The 16595-nt window shown below is 35.2% G+C and overlaps 1 protein-coding gene across 3 annotated transcripts in view; it reads right to left on the bottom strand.

The window, feature by feature from the left end:
• Positions 1 to 16595, bottom strand: part of UBE3D (ubiquitin protein ligase E3D) — a 158549-nt gene that overhangs the window by 102437 nt on the left and 39517 nt on the right. For all 3 annotated transcript variants that reach the window (XM_030315906.1, XM_030315905.1, XM_030315904.1), the window contains exons 6-8: positions 12595 to 12664; positions 11501 to 11609; positions 8501 to 8664 (exon numbers count right to left, since the gene is read on the bottom strand). In XM_030315906.1, the coding sequence (XP_030171766.1) occupies positions 8501 to 8664; positions 11501 to 11609; positions 12595 to 12664 (343 nt within the window). The remainder of the gene's footprint in view (positions 1 to 8500; positions 8665 to 11500; positions 11610 to 12594; positions 12665 to 16595) is intronic.

Below are 16595 nucleotides of genomic sequence, written 5' to 3' on the forward strand. Positions count from 1 at the left end.
CAGCTAATGAATATGATTTTTCCATGAAAATATTTTCCTCAACATAAATGTAGATTTTGTTCTTTTCAAAGAATTTTTCTGTGTACGTTTACCATGTTGCCTTAACTTTACTGTAAATTCCTTTATGGCACTAATCTTTGGTCTCCTGCTTTGGAATCACATATAATACCAAGTATAGTAGGAGGTAATAAAAAAAGAGGAAAGAAAAACCCAAACTCTTCTGATGTGAAAAGTGAAGGCAATTACTCCAGGTCTGATTCATAAAAATACCTAACACATGAATAGAAAACACAGGAAAGTGAAGAAACAATTTCATATACACATTCTCCATGTTTTAGCCAATCCCAGTCCCCTCTCCCTTTTTACCCCCACAGATCACGATTATACTTGTCTCACATTCTTTCCTCAGAAGAAGGAAAGCAGATTCTTTCCAGAAAGCAGTTCCAAGAGATGGAATGCTTTTCATAGGAAAACCTGCTTTGACTGGTATCTCTAGGGAAAAAGCTCACTCTTATTATATGTCCTGGTCTTATTTCCTGTATCTTCTTTAATGATTATAATTCATGGATAAGAATTCCAAATAAAAAAGTTTGAATTTAGACCACTGTACTTACACAGACCACTCACAGGAGGGATTTTTCCAATTACAAATTAAAGAAGCTTGTGCTCCACTTGCTTCATAATGTAGAACAATTTCTAGGTGAGTAAGTCTAGGTGATAATAGCAGTGGTGACAAATGTGTGAAAAGTACTTTCCAAAGAAGCATTTCTATTTTCCCAGAGGTATTTGATAACTTTTATGTATTTTTAGGTTAATTTCCTTTTAATGGATTCCTGTTCTAAGAAGCTAAGGCAATGGACTTCTGAAAAAAATCACATTTGTATCCTTCATATCTGATTTAGAAGATCAGATATGGACAGGGTATAAATCAGAAGTTTCCACTGCTGATGTTATGTATTAAGATGCATAAATATTTACTGAATATAGTATAGTAAGCAGTATATTTTGGGGAGTAATCAAAATGCTGACACATTCTAAACTATCAAAGGAATTGTTCTTGAGGAAGAACATACATTTATAGTGACATTTTCAAATCTCCTAAAATTTTATGGTGAGGGACTCTACATGATATAATGAAAAATAACTGAATTTGGAATCAGGACAACCTGGCTCAAATTCTGGCTCTATTACCAACTAATAAAGTGACTAATTATTTCTCTTAGTGCACCTCAGTTTCCTCATTTATAAAATATAAGACTTGGACATTCACATCTGAAGTTTAAATTAATCCTACTCTACAAAAGGAATGCCCCTAATTAGAGTGCACTGACAATATCACCTTGTGACTTCTATGTGGAGACATAGAAGACATAGAAATGATTTAATAAAGTGCTTTTTAGGAGTTGGTGACACACTTATCAATTCATTCACTTACTTGCTCATTCACTCATTTTAGCATCATATTCACACACTATCCAAATAAATTCATGTCAAGTGTTCTAGTAGGTTATGTAATTTTTAAGTAACAGGTCTTATATATTCTGCTAGATATAAAATTAGCATAAATTAACATTTGGTTTATGTTTTCATCAATCAAAAAGGACAAAGGCCTCTAAATCTCCTAAAAATCACCTAATTTTATCTCAGGCAATGATAGTCTCTGACACATCAGGTATGAGCACCTCAATTAACCATACTTTAGCAATGATTTTATGAAAGTGACACAGAAAACACAGGGAACAAAGTAAAACTAAATGGAATTACATTAAAAACTTTTGTGCATCAAAAGACACAATCAATAGATGCAATAAAAAAAGTGACCTCGGGGCGCCTGGATGCTTTGGTCAGTTAAGCATCTGACTCTTCATATTGGCTTAGGTCATGATCTCGCAGTTGTGAGATCAAGCCCCATGTCGTGCTCTGTGCTGAGCGTGGAGCCTATTTAGGATTCTCTCTGTCCCTCTCTCTCTGCACCCCCCCCCAACTCTCAAAATAAATAAGTAAACTTAAAAAATGCAATGGAATGAGAAAAAATATTTGCAGGCCACATGTCAAATAAAGAGTTAATATCAGAATATATTAACTCCAACAATTCAACAACAAAAAAATCAAGTAACCTGATTAAAAAAATGGGTAAAGAACTTGAACAGACATTTCTCCAGAGATATAAAAATGGCCAACAAGTATATGAAAAGATGCTCAATATCACTAATCATCAGAGAAATGCCAATCAAAACCACAATAAGATACCACCTCACAGCCATGTGGACGGCTACTATTAAAAAACCAGGGGCGCCTGGGTGGTGCAGTCGGTTAAGCGTCCGACTTCAGCCAGGTCACGATCTCGCGGTCCGTGAGTTCGAGCCCCGCGTCAGGCTCTGGGCTGATGGCTCAGAGCCTGGAGCCTGTTTCCGATTCTGTGTCTCCCTCTCTCTCTGCCCCTCCCCCGTTCATGCTCTGTCTCTCTCTGTCCCAAAAATAAATAAACGTTGGGAAAAAAAAAAATTAAAAAAATAAAATAAAAAAAAACAAAAAACAGAAAACAGAAAACAGGGGCACCTGGCTGGCTCAGTCGGTGGAGCATGCAATTCTTGATCTCGGGGTTGTGAGTTCAAGCCCTGTGTTGTGTGTAAATATTACTTAAAAACAAAATCTTAAAAAAAACAAAAAACCGGAAACAGAAAATAATGTGTTGGTAAGAATGTGGAGAAATTAGAACCACTGTTAGTGGGAATGTAAAATGCTGCAACTACCATGGAAAACAGTATGGAGGTTCCTCAAAAAATTAAAAACAGAACTACCATTCAATCCAGCAGTCCCATCTCTGGGTATATATCCAAAAGAATTGAAAGCAGGGTCTCCAAGAGATATTTGCACACCAAGGTCACCGCCGCACTGTTCAAAATGCACAAGAAGCAATCCAAATGTCCACTGAGCGATGAATCGATAATCAAAAAGCATTCAATGGAATAATACTCAACTTCAAAAAGAAAGGCAATCTTGTTACATGCTACAACATAGATGAACCACCTTAACGACATTATGGTAAGTGAAATAAACTAGTCACAAAAAGACAATACTCCATGATTCCACATATATGAAATATCTAAAGTGGTCAGTATTATGAACTGAATTGTGTTCTCCACAAATTCACATGTTGAATATGAACAGTTAGGGCTCTAACCCCCAATGGGACTGTATTTGGAGACAGGGCCTTTCAAGGAGTACTTAAGTTGACTGAGGTCATAAGAATGGGGCTCTAATCAGATAGAACTGCTGTCCTTATCAGAAGAGGAAGAGAAGCAAGAACTTCTTCCATCTCCACCCCCTCTCATCTTTCTCTTTGTTCTCACAAACGGAAGGGGTCATGCGCGGTGGACACAGTGAGAGGGAGGTTGTCTACAAGCCCATGTGAGAGGTCTTACCAGAAACCATCCTGACGGCACCTTGATCCTGGACTTCTAGTCACCAGAGCCTTTGAGAAAATAAGTTTCTGGTTTTTAAGTCATCCAGTCTTTGGCACTTTGTTATGACAGGCGTAGCAGACTAACACACTTTATTTTATTTTTTTATTTTATTATTTTTTTAAATTTATTTTTTAAAATTATTTTTATTTATTTTATTTTATTTTATTTTATTTTATTTTATTTATTTTATTTTCTACTTTATTTTAATACATAAAATAGAATAGTGGTTACCAGGGGCTGGGGGATAGAGGGAAAAAGAATTGTCTAATGGGTATAGAGTTTTCAGCTGCAAAATAAAAAAGCTCTGGCGATCTCATTTTGGAAAATGTGGGAAAATGTGGGAAGATCCACTACCAATAATAGGACTCATGACTTAAAACAATGAAGAGAATTCAATTTAGCTTTTAAAAAAAGCCCACTTCTTTGCACTTAGTGATTACATTCCCTAAATTCTTTTCTCTTATAGACATAAGAACAAAGGACTTAAAACCTATAAAATTCTTCATCATTGTTAATTAAAAATAAATCTAGTTTTCACATTTCCCTAAAGAAAATGAGTGAAGTATAACAATAAACATTTATGTTAGGTTTGTACTTATCCTTTTTACTCTAACTAACTTAACATGTGGGATTATAGAGGTTTGGGCTCAGGCTGCAGTAAAATTTCTCTTATTTGCTGGCCTAAAAAAAATTTCCAGAAACTAGTAGGCTGTGCCACCCAGAGGGAAAAGGTAGACACAGCTGGGTTTCAGGAGATAATCCACAACAGGGTTTTTCAACGTTGGCACTACTAGCATTTGGGGCTGGATCATTCTTTGTTGTTGAGGTCTCTGAGGCATTGTAAGATGTTTAAGAGCATCCTAGGCTTTACCTACTAGATTCTAGTAGCCCCTCAAGTTATGACAACCAAAAATGTCCCAGACATTGCCAAATATCCCCTCAGGGGCAAAATGACTCTCATTCTAGAAAATAGGAGGCCATGGATGAATTGATGATTTAGCACAAACTGCAGAAGTAGTTAAGATAGGGTGGTCCAAAGCTAAAAAGTTAATATTTATGATCTAAATTCTGATATATAAACTAAACAATATAAGTTGTAAGATAATTGTGGGCAAGGGGTACGGTGATAAAAAACAATAGACTTCAAAATGTCAAGAGACATGTGTGTCTATTGCTAGAAAGAAAGAACATTCTAAATATGTTACTTGCCACTTTTTGTGTGTGTCCTCAAGGAACTAAAACCATAGTTACATTTGCTATTTTCTTCTTTTAGACTGCCATCTGGCAATCCACACTTCCACTAAAAAAAAAAAAATTGCAACCAATTGGACTAAAATAGTTAATGAACCACCCCATATGCCAAAAATATGCCAGGGAATCTACGGTTTGCTCAGTAATGCCCCCAAAGAAAGAAACTAATGTCTCTTAAAAGACAACGTCCTTGAAAGACAAAAGCAAGTAACTAGCAGAATGCTTACCCAACTTGTGAAGTTCCCCTCCTACCTTTGGGGGATAAAGAATCAAACAGCAGTAGAAGAAGAAAACAAAAGCAGTTATACACAACAGGCAAACTGAAGTCATCAAGCTCATTTATTATATCCCTAAGACATGACATACAAAGTTAAAAAAGGAAAAAAAAAAGTCCACTAATCAAATACAGAACACAACTGACTATAGTCAGTGTATTTCCAGTGTCATGGTAATTTGTTAGGAATGAGCGAAATAATGAGACAGTGCATCGAATCTCTGTCACAAAACTCAAAACAGGCAGTGTAAAGATTCTTCACGATAATGAATATAAGGTTCATCACAGTAACTTAGTCTACCACCGCTTCCTTTTTCTTAGCACCCAAAAGTTGTCAAAAGACAAACTGTCACAACCAAACTGGTATATCCTTAGAGTTCTCTTTCACAAATCCATAAAGGCAGTTACCAACAGAGGAACAGCAATTATCAAATATAAAAATAAGCAGAAAATGATGTACCACTCATTTGACAAATGTTTTGTTAAATGTGACCACAAATTTTCTATACTGAGAACTTCTACAAGAACTCACCTAGATGTAGTAAGGAGCAAGACGCACAAGGTCCTGGTTCACAAGGAGTATACATCCTAGCACATGAATTCTAGTGGAATTATCAAACATTTGCGGAAAGTAACACCGTAAAGCAAAGTTAGAAACACAAGGAACGTTTTCAAAGAGAGGGGAGTTAACACCCAAAGAAAAGAGTTAACAGAGAGAACAGAAGACTTGAAGTATCATTATTGGTATCACAGATACTGAGAGAACAATTCATTTGTAAGACAGAACAGATTGTGACATAAGAGAACATTTTGAATAAACACATTTAGATACATCTGTATGAAATCTTAGAAAAACAATGATAAAGAGAAATCCTATAGGTTTTCAGAGAGATAACATATAAGAGATTTTCAGATACTCAAGGATTGACTACAGTCCAACTTTAACAGTACATAAAAGAGCAGATTTCATCAAATCAATGAAACAAAGACTAGTAAGTGAAAAACCAAACTGTAAAAAGATGTATACTCTACAGTACTATTTGTAAATATTTTTAAAACATCAAATATTTTTATGGAAATGGACTTATACAATAAAAATATAAAACCACTTATGGCCATGATACGTAAGAGGGAAGCAAGGGGAGCCTGGGCGGCTCAGTTGGTTAGGCATCCAACTCTTGACTTCAGCTCAGGTCACGATCTTGCAGTTTTGTGAGTTCAGGCTCTGTGTCAGGCTCTGTGCTGACAGTGAGGAGCCTATTTGGGATTCTCTCTCTTTCTCCCTCTCTCTCTCCCCTCCCCTCTATCTCTCTCAAAATAAATAAAGTTTAAAAATATATTAAAAAAAAAAAAAAAAAAGGAGGGAAGCAAATAGGTCAGGTCAGGGCAGTAGCTTGATACTTCCCTAAGAAGAAACTGCCACCATCACCAGAATCATACATGATCTCAACATAGAGGACAGAGTTCAGGAGACAGGGAGAAAAGAAGAAATGCAAAACCTTATTAAGGAAAAGTCTTTTCTCTTACTGCAGGTAAGAAGGGACTACTATATAACAAATTAGCAATTAAAAAAAAAAGGAAAGTAAATATAACAATATAACATCAGGCAAATTGGAATTAAGCGGAAATAGCATTACATAGAAGGACAGCAAAAATCTCTTCTGGATAAAATATGCAATTAGTCAAGTTGTCATGGCACAAATATTTATGTACCTAATAACATAGCTTCAAAATATACAATGCAAAAACTGATATCAAAATCAGAAGAAAATAACTTATTCATAATCATAGTGTGACTTAACACATCCTTCTCAAAAGTCCACATTTCAAATAAATAAAAAACATAAAAGATTTTAACAAGCTCACCACATAAATCCACATAAATCTATAAAGGCACACACAAACACAGAAGTAAATGTAGAATACAAGCAACAAAGAGCTTAAAAGGTAACTATGTATTAGGCCATACACGTGCACACATACATACACACACCAAAGTGCCCAAAACATCAAAGCATAAGCCAGAGTCTCTGATCATACCTCAAAACAACAAAAGGATCTATATCTGACCTGTTTCATTTAGACTGGCATCAGATGCACAAAAATCTAAATGGCAGTTTGGGTGACGTTACAGAAAAATGGGCATTTATAGAAACTTCAGGTAGGAATATAAATTTGCAATACCTTTTTACAAAGTAACTAGTATTATCTATCAAAATTTTAAATGTTGTACCATTGCTTCAGCAATTCTACTTCTAGAAATCCCTCATAAAAAAAGTACACATAATTACAAACCAAATTTGTATAACGACACACAATGAAATGTTACTTATAGCAGCAAAATGGTAATAACCCAAGTATCTATCAACAGAAAAACAGTTAAATTATTTATAGTACACCCATTACATAAAATGCAAAGCACTGACTTGTAAAGAATCTCCCAGGACACAGTGTTGCTTTCTTTTTAAGTGTAAAAAATACACATGTATCTTCCAAATTATGTTAAGATGAAAAATAAATAGAAAAAGGAATTGAAGAATATACAACATACTTTTTACTTCCAGAAAGGGGCATGATGGAGAACTTTCACACTTTACTTTACGTATGTCTCAACTGTTTAAATATTTTATGATTGGTACTGCTTATATAATCCAAAAAAAAAAAAAAAAAGATGAGCAATTTTTCAAAATTTCCTATTTACTTCCTAGAAAACAACTGGCATCTTTCTGTTCTTAGTACAAATTTGATCAAACCCATTGGAGAGTACAGGACAAGTATAAACTTCAATCTGTTCTCTCTGCCAGGAACACTGCTCTCTCTCAGATAAAGCTCACTCCTTCACTTCAAGTTTTCCACTTAAATATCGTCTTAGGAAATATCCTTGACTTTTCAACATAAAATGACAACTTCCTACACCCATCCTACTCCTCCCCAACTACTTTACCTTGCTTTGTATTTCAGGAGAGTAATTTAACACCTGTGTTTTGTGATAATAGTACCTACCCCACAGGGTTGTTGTTAGGCTTAAATGAGCTAGAAGCCCTCAGATGAGTGCCTGACTCTTCAGCAGGAGCCAGGAGTCACATGGCCACATTGGTCCAAGGTTTTATGCCTCTTTTGTTTATGGTCTGCCTTCCCCCCATTAGAATGACAATCCCAGGAAGAAAGGACTAGGTTTTTTTCACCATTGCATCCCCAATGCCTGGAAAGTGCTTATCAGTAAATATTCATAGCTTTTGATGCCTGATTAAGTACTACAGCCATATGCATAGACAGCTGAGATTACAAGAAAAAGACCAATTATTTTCAGTAAAAGCAAGCTTTGTACACATTAGCATGAATCATCTGTAATAATTCAATCTACTTGAAAGCGTAACATTTAGCAGTACAACTCCTAGAAGCTTCAAATAGGGAAGTGGCATAGTACCATTTAATTCATTAATTTCTCAACACCAAATGGCAAAAGAAACTAAACAACGTGGAATGAGAAAACAAACACACAACTTACTTTTCATTCCTGCTTTTGACACATGGCTGGTAGAGGACCTTGACAGCATTCCAGGCAGAACTGGAATCTGCCTTTAAGATGTCTTCCAACAGAGGGAATTTTGTGATACCTCTGGAACTTCCCAAAGATTCAATCACCAAACTGTCTGAGTTTAAAAGCCATAGCTAAAGATACGGAGAGAAAAGTCCAAGTATAAGGATATCATTATCACTCATTATCATATTTCATACCATCACTAAAAAACAAAACACAAATAAAACTATAAAATACCAGAAAATAATACAGGAGAACCATGTATATAATTTTTAAGTATGGTAAGTCTTTCAAAGTATAACATCTGGTAGAGTCACTGAGATTATAAAAGTTAAAAAAAGAAAAAAGAGAGAGAGACAACCAACTAGGAGAAACTATTTAATAGTATATAACAAAGGTATTATCTATAATATATACAGCTCCCAGGAAACAATAAGGGGGCAAAAACAGCCCAACAGAAATAAAGGCAAACAATATGTACAGAATTAACAGAAGGAATAAGTGATAAACATATAAAAATGTTAATATAACTAGCAATAAGCAAATGTGAAAATCATCTGCCACCCTTTTCCACTTATCAGATTTGCAAGTACAACAAGATGGCACCATCCAGTTCAGAAGAGGGGTCTGGACTGCTGGCAGAAGAGTGTTTTGGGATTTGGATGCCTGCTGTTCATTGAGGAGCTCAGCAGCGGTCTGGCTTCAGCCTTACCCCATGGGGAGCTCTGAAGCAAGAATCCCACCCACAAAATCTGTCCCACCTTCAGACAGGAGGCCCCTTCTTTTTGCACAACAGGGTCAAATCAATGGCAGTAGGCGGACCAGAGCAGGGGTGGGAAGAGGTAACTCTCTGAACAAGGTGACATCTGTCACATAAGGGCAAGTCTCTGGAGAAGAGGCAGCTGAGTGCCATTAGCAGTCCACACCTCTCAGCAGCTGGGAAATGGGTGTATCAGCCTGAGTAAAGGGGATCTGGGCGGGGTACCAAGAATGCCTCACTATACGGGATAAATTAATACAGCTTCTCTGGAGGATGATAATTATCAATTTAAAATACACAAATTCTAATACCGTATTAGATTAAAAAGGTCTGTTTCTAAAGAAGTGCTAAAATACACATGCGAAGATCACTTTCATTGCCGCACTGTCTTTAACAGCCACACACTGGAATTCTAGACCTTAAAGACGCTGATCTACATTTACACTAACAAGAAACAATCCTTATGATACACTGCTGTGTGGAGTAAACATATTGAAGAAAAATGCTCATCATATGATTCTGGTATGTTTTACAAACAGAAAAGCAAAATGTGAGTGTATCAACATGTAGTCATATATGGATGGGGGGAAATGTTGGAAGTACACATACCAAATTAATAATTTTTACCTTCAAATACTATGATATAGCAAGACAGGAGAGAAGACAAGGTGGAGGAATACCACTGCCACATTCTTCACACTGTTTCAAGAATGTATTACTTTTATAACAAAGACATTTTTTGAATTTAAATATTATATTAGTAGTAGATTTTAAAAGTTCCTATTCCTGAGTTTTAACTTGAAAACCTTACAGTAAAAGAAAATTAAAACTAATTTCAGACTATGACTATCAGGCATACTCAGTATTAACTTCAGTCAAAAAGTATTTTAGTTTTGGTAGAAATTATCTGAGTCAGAGAAGCATGGGGTCCCCATAATGGATGGCCAGCTACGAAGCCACACCTAACAACAACCTAACCCCCTGCCTCCTTCCAGCTACTATGTTTCCCTATTAGCTTGTGAGTTCCTTAATGGCATTTTTTGCTCTACCCTCAACACCTAGAACAGTGCTGTTAGAATAAGAAATGTTCAATATATGTTTACTGGTTGAATAAAATAGATATGGAGGCAGAAAAGAGACTTGGGCCTTAAGATTCTCATATAAGTGGTCCAAAGTCTTTTCTGCAGACCATTATTTCTAACAGCAACAGTATAATAGTAGATGCTTGTGGTACATGAAGGAAAGGATTCTGTTAACTGCAGGGCCTCTTATCCCAAACTTGCCACTCCTTCTCAAACATCAATGTGTTAACATCAGGATCTCAAAGAGGTATCTGCACCCGTGTTCACTGCAGCACCATTTACAACAGCCAAGATGCGGAAACAATCTAAATGTTCATCAACAGATGAATGGATAAAACAAATGTGCTGCATACATACAATGGGTTACTCAGCCTTAAAAAAGAAGGAAACCTTGTAATATCCAACAACACAGATGAACTTTGAGGACAGTATGCCAAGTAAAATAAGCCAGACACCGAAGGACAGTACTGCCGGATTCCACTTACATAAGGAATCTAAAACAGTCCAACAGATAGAAGCAGAGAGTAGAACGATGGCTGCCAAAGGCTGGAAGGAGGGAGAAATGGAGAGTTGCTAATGAAAAGAGTATAAAGTTAAAGTTAGGCAAGACGAATAAGTACTACAGATCTGTGTATTATATTGTGCCTATAATTAACAATACTGTTAGCATGCACTTAAAAATCTATGAAGAGGGTGGATCTCACATGAAGTGTTCTTACCACATACACACATATATATAAAAACAGGAGCAACAGAATATATTTTAAACATAAGAGTATCAAAAAGGAAAAACGGAACAATCAATAGGGGGAAAAAAGTGACAGAGACAGAACTGTGTTATACTGACCAAGAAAAGTCATTAACAACTTAGAGTGAAAAACTTTATTTTGTGGTGTGAGCAGGTTTCAGGTTTTATTTTTCTCTATATCCCCAGTACCTAGCACATAAAGCCACTTGCTCTTTTGTCATTGAGTTTGGTTTGGGAATTCAATGGATGTTACAAATTCAGTATTTGATCGTTTATTTTCTAGACCTGAGAATTAAGAAAAGAGAATGGCAAGACTAAAGAATTTCTGAGACCCTGGATTACCAGGCTACAGAAAGATGGGAGAAATAACATCTTACCAAGATGTACACTTTGCCATCATGACCTTGAATAGTGAATCTAAAAGTGCTTCTAGCAGTGGAGAGTTCCACCAGACACTGGGCGATAACACTCTGTACAAACTGGGACCTGTTTGAACAGAAATCAATTTTCACAATGTGCCTCTCATAATAACTCTCACTGGCAAGAGGAGCCAAAAATACCCACAGGGTACCTAAAAGGCAGAGGCGTGTGCAGCCAGACTTTTCTATATGCTGCTCATTCCTTCACAGACTGTGCTAATGTGGATTTTAATATATTTTAATGTATTTGTGTTTGCTCCAGTCTTCTTATAACCTATTCTCCAATCCTTAATACATTTCCCACCCTGAACCTAACTATTCCCTGACTGAATAAAAAAAATACTGTATTAGACATGTTAATATTCCACTTGTGCTATAGCACATTAAACGGTGAGTTAAAAAAGACGGAGAGATGTTTCCTCCCAAACATTAGACAGTTATCTACAATGATTTCCATTTGGAGCCCCTCAAAAAGTCAGAGCTGAGGTACAGAATCAAAGTATTTACAGGAGGATAAATTTTAAGGTTAAAATCAGATTGCCATAATTTTCAGATATCCATAAATGAGTTGAAAGATACGCTATAATTAACTTCTGTTTGCAAACTAAAAAGATTCCAAGAAAGAAAACACTAGTGGATTTAGTGGCTAAGTAACATTTTTAAAAAAAACACAGGAGTTGTTTGAAAACTGACCCATGTTTCACATTTTAAATAAGTCAAATTAAAACAGAAACAATTATTCAAAACCTATTAGTGATTAGGTTGTAAGAACTTGGATATCTGGCAAATAGAAAGAAGCACAAAAAGCTTTCAGAATTTGAAGATGTTAATATAAGCACATTTGTTTATGCCAATTTGTAAGCAAGCCATAAATGAATCCTCAAATCTTGTATATGTGTGGTTTGCTTCAACTGTCTAAAAGCCTTTCTCAAGGGTTTTTATTTTTTTCCCCAATAAGGACGTATAAATAAAAATGAATTCCCAAATAATCAATTGTACCTATCATTCTCCACATGTAAAATTACAGAATAAACTTAATTTGCTATTTATACCTTGGTATGATGGGAAAATTTCTTTCAGATGGCTGAATAATTATCTCTGTCATATAAAACTTGGTGGTTTCTAGAAACAAAAAATAAGAAAATTAAAAATCTTCCCATTGCACTAACATTTTTATTGTGGACATGTTGGTCCCTAATTATGACATCCCAAATTGAATATTCAGTATGTATACTGATGAAATTAACATTCAGTAAAACTTTTCCCCAAATGACTTAGTAATTAAGATGGGAAAGCATTGATGACTACAGGGAGAGAGTCCTGAGACTTGAGAGGGCTCGATGTTGTTTCAGCAGGTCATGGCCCAAGTAAATCTGGTGCAAGGACACTCTGTTTACACACACAGAAGGTAGAAAACTCAGTCACATCACAGTCATAGCCCACTTATGTAGAAAGTAGTCATCTAGTTTCCTCGTTTCTATGGAGTAGTCACAAATCTAGGAGTCATTGAAAGCCTTTTTCATCATGGTGTCCCAAAGCCCATGCAAAAATGCTGTGAACCTCACATGAGTATTTCCCAGAATCTCACTGAGTCTACTAATGTATAATTTCCAACAAATCTGGTTATCTGATTAGTTTACAGAAAAATTTAAACAGTAAACTAAATATCTTACAGAAATGAATATAAACATAACCATTCTGAATTTACAAAATCCACAAAAAAATGTTTATTTTTACTAATAATGAAGGAATACAAATTAAAAGGAGATATTCTTTAGCATCAAATAAATATTTTTAAATGATAAAATGCAGCAATGAGGAAAATATGGAGAAGTGGGTGCACTTATTCACATACTGCTGTCAGAATCGCAAACGATAGATTTCTGGAAAGCCACTTGACGAAGACCTTAAATATATTTTGATACCATCATTAAACATGTAAGAACTTATCTCAAAGAAATATTCATATCTATAAAAATTTACCTGTAAATAAGCACATTAATTAAACTGAAAATAAGTTGTTTAAAAATTGAAACTGGTTGGGCTAAACAATTATACATTTAAGGAAGAGAATGCTATGCAGGCATTAAAAACGGTGTGCCAAACAATTTTTAATTGTTTTAATAAGATGGAAAAGCATTCTCAGTACATTGTCTGAAAATGTTTTCAATTTTTCAATGTAATACACAAAAAAAGGCAAGAAAATCAATAGATAGTTTAACATATTATTATATAGCTAGAGCCATCATGATGCATTTATCTATTTCTTCTTTAAGTTCAATTTTCACTTTACTATTTTGAAGTCATGTTATCAGATGCAAAAATGAACCTTTTAACATTATTAAGTGAGCCCTTTCATCCCAGCCGCTGTTAAAATACAATTCTACAATTTTAATCCTATAAGGTATTATTATTACTGCCTTATGCAGTTAGCGTCCACTTAATGTCTCCCACATATTTACCACTTTTCTTTACCAAACCTTCTTGAACTTACACCTTCTATCTGTGATCATTTTCTTTTACCTTCTACAGGTAGAATTCTATTCTTCTACAAGTAGAATTTCTTTTAATAAAAAACCAGTAGAAATGAATTATTATAGTGTTTGTCAGAAAATATATTTATCTTTGTCTTGATTCTTTCCTATCAAGACATTTTCATCATGTAAAATCCTAGGTTAACAGTTTTTAACCTTTGTACATATTGACATTCATTCCATTGTCTTCCATCTTCCATTACTATTGTTCCTTTGAGAGTGATCTGTCACTTTTCTTTGTTTTTAAGATGCTCTGGTTTTTGTTTAGTTGTTTGCAGTATCACTCAGATATGTCCAGCTATAGACTTCTTTTTATTTATCTTACTTGGGCCCCATTTAATTAGAATTCATTGGGCCTCCTCAATTTGTAGACTGTTTTTCATCACTTTTGTAAAATTCTTAGCAATTATCTCTTCAAATATTGTCCATGCTCCATTCTATTTCTTTCCCTTCCAGAAGTCTGATTAAACATACGCTGTTAGAGTATGGAGATTCCTCAAAAAGTTAAAAACAGAACTACCCTATGATTCAGCAATTGGACCACTAGGTATTTACTCAAAGAATACAAAAATACTAACTCAAAGGGGCACATGCAACCCAATGTTTATAGCAGCATTATCAACAAAAGCCAAATTATGGAAAGAGCCCCCAAATCAATTGACTGGTGAATGACTACACACACACACACACACACACACACACACACACACACACACACACAATGGAATATTACTCAGCCATAAAAAAGAATGAAATCTTGTCATTTGCAATGACGTGGATGGAGCTAGAGAGTATTGTGCTAAGCAAAGTAAGTCAGTCAGAGAAAGACAAATACCATATGATTTGACTCATGTGAATTTAAGAAACAAAACAAATGATCCTAAGGGAAAAAAAGAAAGGAAAACCAAGAAACAGACTCTTAATTATAGAGAACTGATGGTTACCAGAGGAGAGGGGGGTGGGCTAAATGAGTGATAGGGATTAAGGAGTGTACCTGCTGTGATGAGCACCAGATATTGTATGTAAGTGCTGAATCATTTAATTGTACACCTGAAAATAGTATTACACTATATGTTAACTGGAATTTAAATAAAAAATAACCAAACAAAACATATGTTAGATCTTCTCAGTGTATGTTTTATGTCTTACTTTCTCCCATATTTTTTGCCTTGTCTCTCTGTGCTGGCTTCCAGATTTTTCTTCTCAATTGTCTATTCATTAATTCTTTCTCTAAGTTGTACCTAATCTGCCATTAAAACCTCCACCAAATTCTAAATTTCAGTTATATATTTTTTAGAAATTCCATTATAGATCTTTACCAAATATTCTTGCTGTTGTCTCCTTTTCCTTTGGATACCTTCAAACCTCTCTTATAAATACGGAAAGCATGATTGTTCCAGTTTATGTCTGCGAATTCCAGTAACAGAAGTCTGTTTCTGTTGTTCGCTATTTGTGTTAGTTCTTGTTGATGAAAGTCTAGTCTACTTGTATGTTTATTTATCTTTGGTTGTATGGTGAACACTGTACTTGACAAATTATTTGTGGTATTCTGAGTTTTACAATGAAGGCATTTTCCTCCGGACGTGATATGCATTTGATTTTTGGCAGGCACAAGGTGTTATGGCTAGCCCACAGCAGACTAACCAAGTTCAAGACTTGAAATTCCCTAAAGTGCCAAAGGACTGATAGGACCTGTCTGTAATTCCACAGGGCTGTTCCACTTCTGATTCACCTCCACAGTAAGGGTATGGGTCTTTAGGGCCTCCAATTTTTGTGCAGAGAGTACTCTACTAGGTTCCCTTTTTGTGTAGTCTTTAATTTATACCTTTACTTCTCAAAGCAATCAAAATAAAAGTTCTAATTTTAGAGAATTGGCACAATGTATTGGAAAGGTGACTTCAATTTTGTGCTAACTTTTGAGTTTACTTTTGTGGTAATTTACCCACATATTTTCTATTTATCTTGCTCTTCATTTCTTCCTGTGGATTCCAATTACCTTTGCTATCTTTTACTTCAGCTTGAAGAACTTTATCATTTTTTGTAGAAAAGGTCTGCAAGTAATGCATAACTTCCATATATTTATATGAAAATGCCCTTATTTTGCCTTCATTTTTTGAAGGACAGTTTTGCTTGATATAGAATTGTTAGTTGACAGTTGTTTGTTTGTTTTTTTAATGTTTTTCTCCCCACCCCCAGCATTTGAATATCTCATTTTAGTGTCTCCTGGCTGTCATATTTCCGTAAAAAGTCAGCCTTAATTGTATCATGAAATCCCTGTAAGAGATGTTTTGTACTTTCAAGATTCTCTCTTCATCTTTGGCTTCTATTAGTTTGACTACAATGTGGCTGGGCGAGGTGTCCTTTGTGTTTACCCTACTTTTCATTGCAATTCTTGGATCTAAAAGTTAATATTTTTCACCAAAGTTGCCAAGACTTCAGCCATTTTTTTCCACAATTTTTTTTCTCCTGACTTATTCTTTTCCTTCTCACCCCAAGACTCCATTTACACATCTACCGAA

The sequence above is a fragment of the Lynx canadensis genome, chromosome B2 (assembly GCF_007474595.2).
Source record: "Lynx canadensis isolate LIC74 chromosome B2, mLynCan4.pri.v2, whole genome shotgun sequence".
NCBI classification, from domain to species: domain Eukaryota; kingdom Metazoa; phylum Chordata; class Mammalia; order Carnivora; family Felidae; genus Lynx; species Lynx canadensis.